The sequence below is a fragment of the Filicampus tigris genome, chromosome 22 (assembly GCF_054856515.1).
Source record: "Filicampus tigris isolate MCC_2025a chromosome 22, RoL_Ftig_1.0, whole genome shotgun sequence".
In the NCBI taxonomy this organism is placed as follows: Eukaryota; Metazoa; Chordata; class Actinopteri; order Syngnathiformes; family Syngnathidae; genus Filicampus; species Filicampus tigris.
Window position 1 is genome coordinate 4,599,501 of NC_141238.1, and position 15,332 is coordinate 4,614,832.

The window sequence follows — 15,332 nt, forward strand, 5'->3', positions numbered from 1 at the left end:
TATGACCGCGTGTGCGTGTTTTCGCATTCAGACACACACCCCGGCCAGCCTTCAAAGGTGGACACCGCAAACAGAGCCATCATGCCTTGCAGCACGTCGTCAAAGCTGAACTCGCTGTTCTCCCACTGTCTCAGGGCTCTTTCGGGCTTGGCCACGTCGCCGTCCTTGTACTTGATGTAGGAGCCTCTGACGGTAAGCACAACGCACGGCACGTTTGACGCCGTGGTCCCGCGGCGGGGGCTGCGATCCGTCAACGCGGCTTACCTGCACTCCGCCTTGGTCTGCTTCGAGCTGTCCGTGCAGAAGAAGAACTTGCCCTGGAGACCGGTACATGTCGGCATTAACGGCGGGCAAAGAAGCGGGAGCAAATCCGATCGGCTTTCGCCGCCGCGCTACCTTGAAGAGCTGCACCCCGATGCAGGCGAACATGAACTGGAGCAAGGTGGTGACGATGACGATGTTGCCGATGGTCCTGATGGCCACAAACACGCACTGCACCACGTGCTGGGGAAGGCAGGGAACAGGCGCAGTCGGCACGTTTCCCAAGAGTTTCATACTATAAATTCACCGATGTGGTTTTTTTGTGGTTTTTTTTCAGGGCCGATACCGATTATGAGTGGTCAAGGAGACCGATAACCGATTAATCAATCAAAATATGAAAATAATTACAACTCTTAAGTTTGTTGGAACGCCTTTAAGCATGTTTTTTTGGAACATTTTTTCACATAATGTTGATTTGAAAAAAAAAAAAAAAATGGGGACAATAGACATTTTTGTTATAAAATTCTAACAAAGTTCAGGGAGCTCCCGGGGTCACCAGCATGTCTTCAAAAGTTGAATGAAAACGTTAAAATTTCACTTCAAGCAATAGCAAAAAATATTTTTTTAATGTAATTATTATCAACCATTAGATTTAAAAAAAAATAAAAATAAATAAAAAAAAAGGCAGATGCCTTTTAAAAAGCCGAATATCGGCGCCGAATATCGGCGCCAAATATCGGCGCTGAGAATCGGCCCGGCCGATGGTTGGTTCCACCCCTATTTCATACGCGCGTGTAGCGCTCGATTACCTTCAGGCCTTTGGCTCTGTTGATGGCCCGCAGTGGTCGGAGCACTCGGAGAACTCGCAGGATCTTCACCACGTTGATTGCACTGGACCTGTAACGCCAATACAAGTTAGCCATAGAGCGGCTAAAATGCAAAACGTTCATTTTGCTAAGACATTCATAGACTGGGTATAAAAAGTGGATGTAGCAACTGTGTTGTCGACTTTCACCATTTTACCTTTATTTGATTTTTTATGACTAAACAATGGATTCTAGATTGCGTTAGATTTTTTGTGCGCCATCCATCTTCACACAGACTATTGAAAAAAAAAAAACACTTATTCCACAGCAATGTGCGCTGTAAGACTTTTAAACACAAATTGTGACTTGAATCTTCCTCTCCTCGGAAAACACACAAAACACTGAAGACACACTAAGCGTCCTTACAGAGGGTTCAACATACTGTACCGTTTCAGTCAATTGTTATACAGTGGATGCTTTGATTTTTTCCACGAAAACGTCACAAATTTCTACCAAACAATAGTGGCGTAAACATAAATCATTAGGCCTGAGTCCAAAATCAGAACACAACAATAACGCAAACAAATCTGTGGCTTTGTGTTTTGGGACTCTTAGGAGCACCACAGTAACAAGTCCTTGGATCACACCATTAACCAAGCACACACACACACACACACACACACATACACTAATACACGTTTAAACGATATACCCAGACCAACAAGGGCAAGCAAAGTGTGCTGGAAGGAAAGTGTCAGTTCAAAGGGTGTGCCCAAAACAAAAGCTCCTAAAGTCGAAACTAAATGAATACGTTGACATTTTGATTTTTTTGGGGGGACATAAACGTGTGAAGAATAAAAAAAAAAAAAAAAAAAGGTTGACCTTTCACTATAAAATGGCAAAAAAAAAAAAAATTAAAAAAAAAAAAGCTACAGACGACAATCTTCTTCACACGTATAACCAAAATGCCAGCGCATCATTCTACGGGAGTGTCGAAGAAAGGAGTGCGTGACGCCTTCTAACAGGAAGTCGAAAGGTGTTGAAAGGTAGCCCACGTGGCGCGGGATGATGCCGCTTGACGTGTCACAGTCAAAGTAGCCGCGGGGACACGGCGTACCGCCGCCGTCACACAAATGACGGCACCTTTGAGGTGCCGTAAAACTTAAAAGCCGCGCTCGCTGCTTCGGCGGGACGAAATGCGTGCGGTTGACTGTGACTGTCCACCGACATCCCACACGCGTATTACCTTTAAAGTGGAAGTCAACCAAGACATTTTTTTTTTTTTGAAGAATATGTTCTATGAAAGCGCACTAGTCGTAACAAAGCATTCTGATAAATATTGCCTTTGTGGAATAAGAGTTAATCCACCCGTTTTCAGCCATCTCTGGGGGCGGCCATTTTGTCACTTCTGTCGACTGAAAATGACATCACCGCGGTGACAGAACGGCCACCCCTGAGATGGCTAAAAACGGGTGGATTATATTCCACAAACGCAATATTAATCAGAATGCCGTGTTTCAACAAAGCGGGCCCGGATAGAACATATTCTTGAAAAAAATATGTTTGGGTTGAGTCCCCTCTTTAACAAGGCAAAGTGAGTGTGAACATTCCACTGCCATTTCTATTGCCCAGGAGAGTTCAATAGTGGCTGAATTTAATAATGATAATTCACTTGGGATCAAAACAATTGTCATCTTAAAAGGACAATTAACAATAGAGGGTTTTTATTTTTTTTTTATTTGCATTTTTTTTTTTTGCTTTGGCTAAACTCTCCCAAATTATAGAAATACCAAATCAAGGGAGTGACATTTTGACACTTTGAAGGTGTTTGGGGTCAAATCCACAAGCACTAATATGGACTTACGTCGAGAAGTCTAGTCTATTAAAGGGTTTAAAACAGAGAGTATAGCATAGCATATTAAACATGAGAAATATCACAGCATTACAATGAGTTATTAGCTGTAAGAAGCAAAGGACATCTTTATTAATAACAAAGAGCATCGGGTGGGGGGGGAGGGAGGGTGTGTGTGTGTGGGTGTGTGTGTGTGTGTGTTTAAGGGCGAGCGATGGAGTGTAAAGTTGTTGGAGGGAAGAGTGAGGCCGCGTGAAGCAATTTACCAAGCGCAACATTTGCCTACTTAGCCATTTGACAAGTTGATTTGTGTCGCCGCGGGGCCGACGAAACGGCCCGTGAAGGCAAAAACGCGGGCGAGGACTCGGTGACGTCGATTCGGTGCAGGGGGTTGGTGGAAGGGGGGGGGGGGGGGGGGGGTGTGGCGTGGTAATTCGGCAAAAAAGTGTCAGGCGATCGATTTTTGGGGACACCAACAAAAGACTTGCAACGTGAAACAACGGAATATTGGACTCACTGTATCCCGGAGGAGATGAGGGAAACGCTGACCACCACCAGGTCCAGAATGTTGAAATAGTTCCGGCAGAAAGAGCCTTTATGGAGGAAGGCGCCGTAGGCTGTCATCTGGAGTTGGGGAGGAGACATTGAAAGACAAGCTAGCCAGTTGAAATAGTCGTCTTTTCAAACGTCCAAGCTGATTGATGGTTGATTTTTTTTAGAAACGATCAATGCTGCGCGTATTCAACCTCAAATGGGACTCTGTTAAACGGGAAGTTAAGCCCAATTTTTTTTTTTTTTATTGACAATAACATGTTCGATGAATTTGCCTTTCTGCTTTTCAGACTAAACTCTTAGCGACCGGAGCACTTAAAAAAAAAAAAAAAAAAAAAAAAGCTGTTTTGCTGGATTGCAAAATATTTTCTGTTGCGCAATGGCCCATTAGGACTATAAAAAGAAAAAAGAAAAAAAAAGTGCAGTCAGGCCCCACCCATTAAACACACTTTTAAAATGTAAAACGGACGAAAGGTAGAGTCTGTATACCTTGAGAATAATCTCGATGGTGAAAAGCCCCGTGAAGACGTGGTCTGCATAGCCCAGGATCTGCAAAAGAAGCGTTTTGGGGTGGAACTAATCACAACATTATCGCACATAAGGCATCAAAGCGGAGTGAAAGGCATTTAAATAGGGTGGAAAATAACACTTGCATGGTCCGGATTTATTTTTTTCCTTTTTTTTTCTTTGCGAGAAGAGCACATTTTTGGCGCCAACTCAGCATCATGACTTTAAAAAGGAAATCCAGCCAATAAAGCTTAACAGGCCTTTTATAAGTTAACACGGTTGTACAGTAGTCAAGGAGGAAATGAGTAGCCACAATAAACTTCCTCCCGGAAGCGTGTGAACATTTTTTATTTTTATTTTATTTTATTTTTTTTACGTGAAGCGGATAAAAGGCACCTCATTTCGGAAGGAGTCGTTCTTGACCGGGTCCTCCGCCGCCAGACTGATGCTGCTGAGCAGGATGAAGAAGAGGATGAGGTTGGTGAAGATGTTGTGGTTGACGATTTTATGGCACAGAACCCTGAATCTGAAAAAAAAAAAAAAAAAAAAAAAACACACAACGGAGCATTTTAACAGCTGTTCTGTAAAGCCGAAGGAAAGACGACGTGAGGATGGATTACTTGTTGGTGTGGCTGAAGACGAAAAAGGCTCGGGCTTTGGGCATGGGAACGGCCTTCTCCTTAAGCTGGATGTCGGAAAGCGGCCGCGGCCTCGGACCCACCGGCACGTCCGGTTCCTCGTCGTCTTCATCGCCTAGCAAAAAAAAAAACAAATAACAATCGAGCAGACTGAAGCTACTTCACTAAAGTTCCCAATCAAGTGCACGAGAGGGTGTTACCGATGTAATCATTTGCAGGGTATGGATTCTTCTCTTCACTTTCGTCGCCGCAGTAATCATCCATGTTGATCTGCCCGCGAAAAAAAATCGTAGATCACTTTATTACACGATACTTATTGTCAGCTTTTATCTCGCGCTTGACAAATGCCTCATATCGCCGCTGTCCTGTGAAAATCACGTATGTCCTATGGAGTAATAAAAAAAAATCATGTTGATCTGTAATGCGGAAACCCCATCCACGAAAAAAAAAAAAAAATGCACATACGTGTTTTTCACAGGACAGCTATGACATACAGTATAAAAAAACTAAACCAAATACTAAAACTAGGGCTGTGAAATTAATCAAAATTATGATTATTACACTCCACGATTACAAAATTGGCATAATCGTAAAAAACGATTATTAATATTTATATCCAACAGTGCATTTGTTTACACAAGGAAATCATAGTTGAATTTATATAGTTCCACCTTTTTAAAAATTTTATCACAAATTTCATTTTTTAAAAATTGGCCCAAAAGGAATTTACTTAGATTTATTTGTCTTTATATTTTTTACATTGAAATATTTTCTTGTTTGGTCCCAAAAAATAAATAATCGTTTGAATAATCGTCATACCAGTTATTACCAAAATAAACACGATTGATATTTTGCCCCATAATCGAGCAGCCCCAACTAAAACTATGAAAAACGTAACCAAAAGCATTTTGGACATAATACTGATTGAAAATGAAAAAAAAAAAAAGTGATATATGTTACTCATTGTGCGTACCTTTGTGGCAGTGTTGCTCTCGCCATCCGAAGTGATGGACTTCAGCTCGATTTTCTCCCTCTTCTCCTCCTCCAGTGGAGGCTTCTCGTTGTTGTGCCTCTTGTCAGGTGTGCCCAGCCTGGGGAAAAAATAAATAAATAAAGGAGGACGCCAAACCTCTAAGTTCGTCTCTGTCGCTCTCTCCCAGTTCTCGACAAGTGCGGCGGACGCCGATTCTACCTGGCCAGTTTCTTCCTCTCCTTCTCCTCCTCTTCCTCTTTCTGGGCGGAGGTCAGGCTCTCCGCGTCGGCCAGATTGTCCACGGCGATGGCCAAGAAGACGTTGAGTAGGATATCTGGTCACGGGGGGTTGATGTTAAGGTTGCTGCTGAACCGTCGCATCATCATCAATCCCCGTGGACGTGACCTTTAATGCGACTCCCCCTCGCCTGAAGGGCGCGCCGCCGGATTTGTATGAGCGGCTCGCTGCGGCCCAAGAGCATCCGTATGTAAAAACTGCCGGCTTGCTCGAAAAATCACGACGGGTATTACGTTGAGGTACGACAATTTATGAACATTACGAGCCATTTTTCCCCCAACGCAATTTGCCCGTGAGGAAACTCTTTTCAATTTCTCAGCACTACGCCGGCAGGATACAGTTCCCGCAGATGAAGAGGATGATGAAGTAGATGCAGACCAGCATGCCGGGGAAAGAGGGCCCACCGTATGCCATGATCCCGTCGTACATCACCGAGTTCCAGTCTTCACCGGTTAAGATCTGGCGAATAACCATCGGCGAAAGGGTGGCAAGTTCACTCGGGTTGGAAAGGCTTTTCCAGACGACGCTTTGGATCGGTTACCTGGAAGACGGTGAGCAGCGACTGGGGGAAGTTGTCAAAGGTGCTCCGCCGGGTCTCCTCGAAGTTGAACTTGCCGCCAAAGAGCTGCATGCCCAGCAGGGAGAAGATGATGATGAAGAGGAAGAGCAGGAGCAGCAGGGAGGCGATGGAGCGCACCGAGTTCAGCAAGGAGGCCACCAGGTTGGAAAGCGAGTTCCAGTATCTGGACGCGACAAAGACAAAAAAGTGAATTCAGTCGCTTGTGTGCTGCAAAGCTGGAAAATAATAGGGATGTAACGATTCACTCAAGCCCAGATTCGATTCGATTTTCAGTTTCCGATTTTCGATTCAATTTTTTAAAAATTGCTACCATGCTCGTCTCTGTGCACTAGTGTGGTTCCGATTCAAGACATCCTTTTCTAGATGACTTTAACCATCCCGATTTTCGATGAATCGAATCGATTCATCGCTCAATCAGGGCGAATCGATTTTAAATCGCTTTTTCCGATGAATCGCTACATCCCTAGAAAATGATAACAACAATAATAATCATTCGACCTGGTTATTTTGAAGATTCGCAGCAAGCGTACACAACGCAGCACGGAGATGCCGAGAGGCGACATGATCTTGGTTTCCACCAGGATGGTCTCCAGAATCCCGCCGCATACGACAAAGCTGTCGAAGCGGTTGAAAAGCGAGACGAAGTACGCCTGAGGAGGGGAAAACCCGACATCGATGCATTCGCTTGCAATGTTTCAGCCGCTCCTTTCAATTCAATTTGCACTCTTGGAGTTCTTGTACCTGAAGGCCCAGGCTGTACATCTTCAAGAGCATTTCACCAGTGAAGAGTGCTAGTAACACCTTGTTGGCAATGTCTGAGGGGCGCGAAAGAAGTTAGTAACTAAAATGTGTTGTCAAGCCAAAAGAACGACAGGATGTCCCAAAAGCCGCTATGCAGTATGCACTTTCTTCTAAATATCGTCAACATGATAACTGACACAAAATAGACTGTAAAAAAAAAAGCAAACAAAAAAAAAAATAAAAATCGAAAAAGTTTTCCAATTTATTCCCCAAACGTTTTTTTTCAGTGTGGGAAAAAAAGGCAGCGTATAGCCACTTTTGGGACCAACTGCAAATGAAATGCGGGACCTTGTACGTCCGTTAACCACTGCGGCTGCTGGTGATGTTCCGAGGCGATGGTCAGAGTGTTGAGGAAAACCAAGAAGATGACCAGCCAATAGAAAACCTGCGATTTGACGGCCGCCCGACACTTGCGCCTGCACAGCCTGTTCCACCTGCGAGAGTAGCGACTGAATGGACAAAAGACGGACACAAAAATAGAGACAAAGTCAATAAAAGTGTTGATGGAATCCCCCTCTCGCCCGTTGTTTGGGAGCAGAGCTGTGGAGAAAAAAAAAAAAAAAAAGTGCGTCCTTCGCGCCCGAGAAAAGGCGATTAGGACACGACAGAAGGTTCAAATTTCAAGTGGGTAATATTGAAGAGAAGTCTCTCATCTCATTGTCCAAATGATTTATTTTGCTCTGCAGATAATTGCACATTAAATTGGACATTAAAAATGTTTGCGGTGATTCAACTCTAATGACATCCAATATTACAAAATGCAATGCTCTGTTTAGAAAGGCGCCGTTTCAATTTAACGGCGTGCAACCCAACGGGGGGCCAACATATAACTACTTTTGTCGATATAACTCAAAGAAACCAAAAGTCTTAAGTCTCCCCAACACTGGCAACCAGCACCGCTTTTTATTATTGTTTTCTTTCCATCCATTATTTGTGTTTGACCTTCTTCCCCTGGCTCAGAGGCGTCCTTTTATAACACGCAAACTGGGGGTGGGGGGGCTGGGGGGGGGGGGGGGGGATCATTCTTCCGTCTGTTTGTGAGCTTTCGTGCTGGGATGTGGAGAGGGAACGTCACGCCGGACACAATTCCACAAGACGACATGCGCTTACACCACGAGGCGCCATTTTTGTAGGATTAAGGAGTTTCAGAAGCGTCTTTATTTGTCACGCACACACACACACGCACGCACGCACGCACACACACATTGTTGGGAGCAGGTGAGCGGAGCGGAGACAATGGCAAACAACATGTACTAACCTGAACTTGGATTTGGAGATCCTATTTCTGGAACACAGAGAACAAAATGGATTATACACACAGACGCACAAACACACATATAGACACAACACGGAGGGTGATTTGAGATGGAACCTTATTGGATTTTGGTCAAATCGCCCCGTGAGAACACAGAACAAGTGGCAACCAGTCAATGAAACAACGCAAGTAATAAACGTGCATTTTTCCTGAATAAACACCAATGTTCCGAATAACGTTTTGGCCAAATATGATTTGATTGTTTGCCACCGGAACAACATCGATATGAACAGAGGACTGAGGACAAAGAAAGAAGAGAACCATGGCGGTTGGCAAGAAACTTTTCAGGTGCATTACCGCCCCCCCTAGTGGTGAGTAGCGTGAACTGTCAAGGCACTATCTGTGTCCCCGGCACGATATAAGTCGCGCATGCGCAAAAGGTCGGCCATCTTTGATCGCAAACTAAGGCTGGATACCTATATAAAGACTGCGCAAACAGCGGTGCAGTTTCGTTCAAAATACACGTATATAAGTGCCCTACCGCCTTTTTTATTTTCCTCATCTTTAAAAATTCTATTAAATTAGTGCACTAAAGAAATGAGTGCTCATGAAATACGTCAAGGTGGTATTTAGTAAGTATATCGGCGACTTTGGGAACATTTATTTTGCGAGTGTCTATACACCAAAGAGCTCTGGGAGCCGTCTCAGAATTGGATAGAATTGGAGAAGGATCATGAGTACAGAGACATTAAATACGGTACAGTGGAACAAAATGGGTTAACAACCAATCACCGCTCGCCTGTTTTGTTAAGCTGAGCCGTGATTGGTTGTTACCTGAGCAAGTGTGATGTCATTTTCCGTCGACAGCGAGTGACAAAATGGCCGCCCCCTGAGATGGATAAAAACGTGTAGCTTTTGCTTCTTAACTCACATTCCACAAACGTAGATGGAATCAGAGCGTCTCCATGGAGATGAGACGGATAAATGGCTCCAATGTTGCTTTTATGCTTTTCTATTCATGTTTACACTACTAAGTGGTATTTTATCATGTTTTTGTTGTCGTTGTTGTCATTTTTGGCTCGGACAAATACCCACAAACAGCCAAACAAAGACAAAGTAACAGATGGACAGGCGGAGAGGAGAATGAATAAACAACAGCGTGCTGTGGATCCCACGAGCCCTCCGGTCGGAGAGAGTGCGCGGCTGCGCCGACTCGGCGGCTTTTGCCGTGCGGCGCGGGCGGGCCGGCCGGGCCGGAAGCAAGAAAGCGCCCGTTCGGTTCCGGTCGTAAACGAACGGGAGAGCCAGTGAGTCAGCCGCCGGGTGAGCGGGGAAGCACTTGAGCCGATTCACACAAAAGACAGTCGATCAGAACCAGGGGGGGGGGGGATGGGGGTGGGGGGGGGGTGAGCAATAAATGCTCTTTTTACTACGTGATGAGATGATTGATACCCTGCTAGTTTACGGTTTGGCACACCTGCAACGAGAAACGTTGTCCTTGGTCGCTATGAGATTAATGCGATGGGCTCCTTTTGACAGTTTGCTGGCTCATCCGGAGACACGGTTAAAGGAAAAGATTCAGGTGCGGTCTGGGAAAGCGCGAGGGTACTTACGCTAGCCGGGTGCAGCAGGTCTCTCCCTCCACATCGCCTCCGGGCGCGTTGTCCGTGTTGACCGATTCATTCTCGCTGGCCGGCATGCTCACTGAAGAGACGCAGGAACAAAAAGAAAAAAAGACAGTCAAGTAACACAATTTTACATTAGAAAAGAAAATATCACAGCACAAAAAGAAAAATGTCATAAAAAGTGGACATTAGGCTCTGACCGATATGGATTTTTTTTTTAGGCTGATTACAATATTTGGCAGAGTAATCGATTAATCGGCTGATTAATTGAAAAAATCCCTTAACACTTACAACAATATTGATATGAATTAAGGTAGAACATTTAACGGTTTTACAATACTATGTCCTTTAGTTATTGAGTAACTATAAGCGAGAGAAAAATGGGCAAAAAAATAAACTTTTGGGGGGTTTTTTTTTCGATTTTTTTGGGGTGGAATGTTTGATGTTTGAAAATTGATAAATCGATTGCGCCCCAGTGGGTATGGTAATGATGTATTTAAGGTTCACGGTTGCCGTGATGAAAAATTTATCATTTGATTGGCAAATGGGCATATTTTGAGTTTTTTTTTTTTTTTTCAATTCAATTAGATATTGTGGGAAAAAAAGCTGTTCTACAAAGAAAAAACAAATCATGAAAACACTTGAGCAAAGACACTGTTCAACATGCATCCCCGAATAAATAAAAGCATCCCCGCTGTGTACGATTGTGTGCCTAAAGTAATCACACCTTACAATGTTGACATACTTGCGCTATTTACCGCTGCGCAGCTTTGGGGACACGAGCCACGCAACAGCTAATAGGGTTGGATTTCTAAGCCGAGCAGAAGCCTCTTTTGTTATTTCACAGCTCTCGGGGATATTAAAAGCTGCAAATTGCAGACTTTCAAACGTGGCGCGTCTATTGTCTTGTTTTACGTCTCTGTCTTGACAACCAAACTTGTCGGTCAGTCGGTCGTTCTGTGTCGTTTACAGGCTGCCCGAAAAGTGGCGCGGCATACATCGGTCATTTTTTTGAGAAGTGTGTAAGCGAGAGAATGCGGAGAACGGGACGGCAGCCAACAGGAGATGGTTAGGGGGTGGAAAAAAAAAAAAAAAAAAAGAGCGAGGGATACTTGAGTGGCATTGGAGAGAAAGAGATAGAGAGAGAGAGAGGGGGGTGGGAGGGTTGTTGAAGGACGCTTCCATGGTGGTGGTGCGTGGAGAGGCATTGATGGAAACTGGGGGGGGGGGGGGGGGGGGGATGGGGGATGAGACTGTTATCAAGTGATACATTGCTTTTTATTGCTTCTGTCAGTCTTTGGCTGCCGGCAGGAAGGCGCTCCAGCTCCCCTCCAACTGTCACCTCAAACGCTTATTGTGAAAACCCTCCGGAGTCGGACGCTGCGTGTGAATTTTAATGCCCCGCGCGGGTAAAAATAAGACATCCGCTGCTTGAAAAAAAAAAAGAAAAAAAAAAAAAAGAACGACCGCGGCGCTCCTGGAATGGGACTGGACTGCCGTCAAGAAAAGCGCATCGGAGTTTCTTCTCATAATAAACGCCGAGTCGCCTTGATTAGACAACGCGGCTCGGATGAGGATACGTTCCACATAAGGCCTCGACACGTGTCAACGGCTCCCCGGCGGTCCCTCCCGAGGCGGAAAACCTTGCAAAATCCGGTGGCTCCACCTCAGCGCTGCTCTGAACTAGTTTAATAGCTATTGTTGGAGTAAGCCCCAAAGACCTGAGCCTCGGAGCGCAGGAGGAGGGACGGACGGACGGACGGCGGGATGGACGGGGAAGGGAATCTGACGCAAAAGGCGCATGGACTCACAGTTTCTGGGTTTGTCGTCATCCAGACCCTCCTCTTCATTCTCCGGGTCGATGTCTTCCGCCTGAGTGATCCAGTCCAAGTAGCCCTACATTCGCACGCAAGCACGCAGAGCATTCAAAGAAATCTTTACGCGTCTTCGCAGCACCATTGAAGCGTTCCAAAACTCTTGTCCATGTTGCGCGCCAGCCAAACCGCAGCCCTACCTTGAGATCCTCCTCCAGCTGCTGTTTTTCTCGGAGTTTCTGGAAGTCGCCGCGTGCCTTGGCCTTCTCCCTCTCCTTGGAAAACTCCCTGGGAGCGAGGAAGGCGCCGGGATGCACACCACAGAGGGCGAGAGACAGGGGAAACAAACGCGGGGGTGAAAGTCTCGTTCAAATCAACACGCATTTGGATGATGTGCCTCTGAAAGGTGGAAGGAGGGAAAAACCTGTCAAAGGAAAGAGCTACAGAGTGTTAGTTGCGTAAACGCTGGATAGAACACTTGCCCTTTTATTTGTTCACGTCGCAAATAAACTCATGGCGCAGTTAGCAGTCTGCAAATAGCATTTAGGTAACCACTAGTTGGCAGTCATCACCTCTTAGTACTGCCGCCGGTTCATCTCCATGAGGGAAGAACAAAATTGACGGAAATTCCCCCAACACAGAGAAAGAGAGAACTAACAAGGTTTCGTGTCAACGACGTCAATTCACTGCCATACTTCAACTTCAAAACCCTTCAAAACGACAACGATTGACAACCTTATGGCGGGAAAAAATGTTGGAGTGCACTGCGGGAACTGACGAGCCGAAAAGCACAAACGTACGCAAGAACCGTTGACAGTTCGTTTGAAGTGCGTAAAATTGCCCATTGCTGGTCTGTTTTCGTCAGGCAGTCACAAGGGTCAAAAACTTGTTCGTAACCCCGAAAAATAAACCAAAAAGTTGAACCTTAACGGCACAGAGGGGTTCTTGTAAACCCTGTATGGTACATCACAAAAAGTTGCACCTTGCAAAACAAAAATGGCCCCCTACAATGTGCTTTTTTTGCCCGCGCACCACCAAAGTCATCGGCGTCTGTTTGCCGACTCATCGCGCGGGTCCCTGGCCAGTCGCGGCTTCTTTGTCGTTTCTATTTCAAACAACGTGTTGCCGCCTCACTCCGATTCCTGGTTAGCCATAAATTATCACGCCAGTCTAAGGCTGCCCCCGAACCCCTCCACCACCCACCCACCCGCCGCCGCTCTCCCCCTTCCTCGAACACAGTGCGGATGAAGCAGTTGGGAAAAGGTCAGGCTGTGTAGTGTGTTAACGGCATCATTAGTCACAAGTCCGACAAAGAGTCCGACAGCCAAGCCGCCCCGAGCTGTTTGTGCCAAATAGACTTTTATTATTTCTTTCCGTTTTTTCTCCCGCTACAACGCTGCTGGCGTACTCATCCTGAGTAAGAGGAAGATCGGTCGGAGGCATCCATTTTTCATCGTTTAATGCATTCAAAATCAATCACTGGTTTAGGCGCTTGGTTTGAAAGTGAAGCAATGGCGACATTTGCCAAATATTAGCGAGCAAATGATAGCCTTATGCTCGGCGTCACTTTGGCTCAATGCCTGCAGTTTAACAAACATACTTTAGCATTTAGCATTTGTTTATTTTGAAGTGAACAGTTTGATGAGGAGTCAACGCAAACATTTTTTTTTCCCAAGAATATGTTCTATGCCAGCCCACTAGTTGAAAAAGGGCATTCTGATAAATATCGCGTTTGTGGAATAAGAGTTAATCCACTCGTTTTTAGCCATCTCTGGGGGCGGCCATTTTGTCTTCTGTCGACTGAAAATGACATCACAAGTGCTCACAACGACCAATCAGGGCTCGGATTCAGAAACCAGGTCAGCCGTGATTGGTCGTTGTGAGCAGTTGTGATGTCATTTTCAGTCGAAAGAAGTGACAAAATGGCCGCCCTCAGAGATGGCTAATATGAGTGCCTTTTGCTGCTTAATTTATGTTCCACAAACGCAAAATTAATCGGAATGCCGTGTTTCAACTAGTGGGCCTGCTGGGAACACATTCTTGAAAAAAAATATGTTTGGGTTGAAATCCACAAGAATTTGAAGATTTCCTTTTTTTTTGTTTTTTCGCAATCCCAAAAGATCTGAACGACTCCGATTTCCAGCATCTTCATCCCAGCAAGTCCTCCGGGAGTCCAAATGTTTATCCAATGCTCACGTCTCCGTTCATCTGAAATGACGGCGACAGCGCTGCCCCGCTCACCGCGTCACGTCATTCCAAAAAGGCAGCAAAGTGACATCGGAGGAGTTCGAGTTAATACCCGGAAAGTTGTCGGACTTGAAAAGGCAGATGCCTAAGTATGATTTCACCGCAGTTGGCTGCAAGGAGAATAACCGAAACATACATGCTCAAGCGGGGACTTTGGAATTAAACATCGCCGGGTGGAATATGAGCTGCGCAGTGTACCTATAAAACAAGCATTGAATTGACTGCACGCTAAGAAGAAGGAAGACTCCAAAAAGTTCCCTTGAGGCATGACACTCATTTTAAAGACTAAGCATGAAAAGGAGAGGTTAGTCTGAAGTGATCTGGGGACCCTGCCCTTACCCGCTCAAAACCCCCAGAACCAAGTTAAGCACAAAGAAGGATCCAATGATGATTAAGGTGACAAAATACACCCATGGCCACTTGTACCCTACTGCATCATTCACCTGGGGGAGAGATGGGGGGGGGGGGGTTAGAAGGAATGGAAAGGGGGAGGGGCTAAATCCTCGGTAATTGCTTGGGATGCGTGACCCGTGCGGCATCCTCATCGTTTGGCCAGCCGCGCTTCATGAATTCATGGACGACACGAGGCGGACGGTTTTAGAATTGCGGCGAGCGACGGGAGCGGGGCGCCTTTCAGGAGAGGGAGGGCGAGCTGGAGGTTCAACCTCAAATCAGCTAATTGCCCGCTTAATTAATTACTCAAGAGAGAAGGCATTATAGTCAGACATTGTGCAGCAAGACTCCCCTGGACCTAACATTACTGCAGTCCTCAATCCATCACTTGATCTCTTTTTTTTTTTTTTTTTTTTCTGAATTTCAAGATATTTGGATCAAGGTAGAGTGCTGCCTTGAGATATGCGTATTTTGTTGCATGACGTATCTGAATTCTGAAATGACAATTTGCTCCAGGCTCCTCCAAAAAAGTCAATCAAAAAAATACCGTCGCGGCGTGATTAAATATGATGTAAATGAATGAAACAGTTAGTGCCAATTTTTTGCTTCACTTCAGTTAAAGTAGTAGTAGTAATAGTCATTCTTTTCAGAGGATAAATAACATATGCCTGCGAGTATTGGTAGAATCTATCATGTTCAAATATCCAAGGCTTAAAAGGTTATGACACCGC

At 45.3% G+C, this 15,332-nt stretch overlaps 1 protein-coding gene and 1 long non-coding RNA gene across 2 annotated transcripts in view; one reads left to right on the forward strand and one right to left on the reverse strand.

Moving 5' to 3' along the window:
- cacna1c (calcium channel, voltage-dependent, L type, alpha 1C subunit) overlaps positions 1-15,332 on the reverse strand; it is a 91,031-nt gene that overhangs the window by 14,369 nt on the left and 61,330 nt on the right. Inside the window, 20 exon segments of the mRNA XM_086022624.1 lie at positions 40-186; positions 265-317; positions 397-504; positions 1,071-1,158; positions 3,437-3,543; positions 3,961-4,020; positions 4,375-4,504; positions 4,599-4,731; positions 4,817-4,886; positions 5,590-5,707; positions 5,809-5,923; positions 6,225-6,345; positions 6,428-6,629; positions 6,965-7,116; positions 7,208-7,281; positions 7,556-7,716; positions 8,526-8,552; positions 10,136-10,226; positions 11,959-12,043; positions 12,162-12,249. Coding sequence (XP_085878750.1) covers positions 40-186; positions 265-317; positions 397-504; positions 1,071-1,158; positions 3,437-3,543; positions 3,961-4,020; positions 4,375-4,504; positions 4,599-4,731; positions 4,817-4,886; positions 5,590-5,707; positions 5,809-5,923; positions 6,225-6,345; positions 6,428-6,629; positions 6,965-7,116; positions 7,208-7,281; positions 7,556-7,716; positions 8,526-8,552; positions 10,136-10,226; positions 11,959-12,043; positions 12,162-12,249 — 2,130 coding nt within the window.
- On the forward strand, positions 3,796-6,550 carry LOC147126591 (uncharacterized). Its single transcript, XR_015084785.1, has 3 exons — positions 3,796-4,455; positions 5,777-6,125; positions 6,206-6,550. It is a non-coding gene; the product is annotated as an uncharacterized LOC147126591 (long non-coding RNA).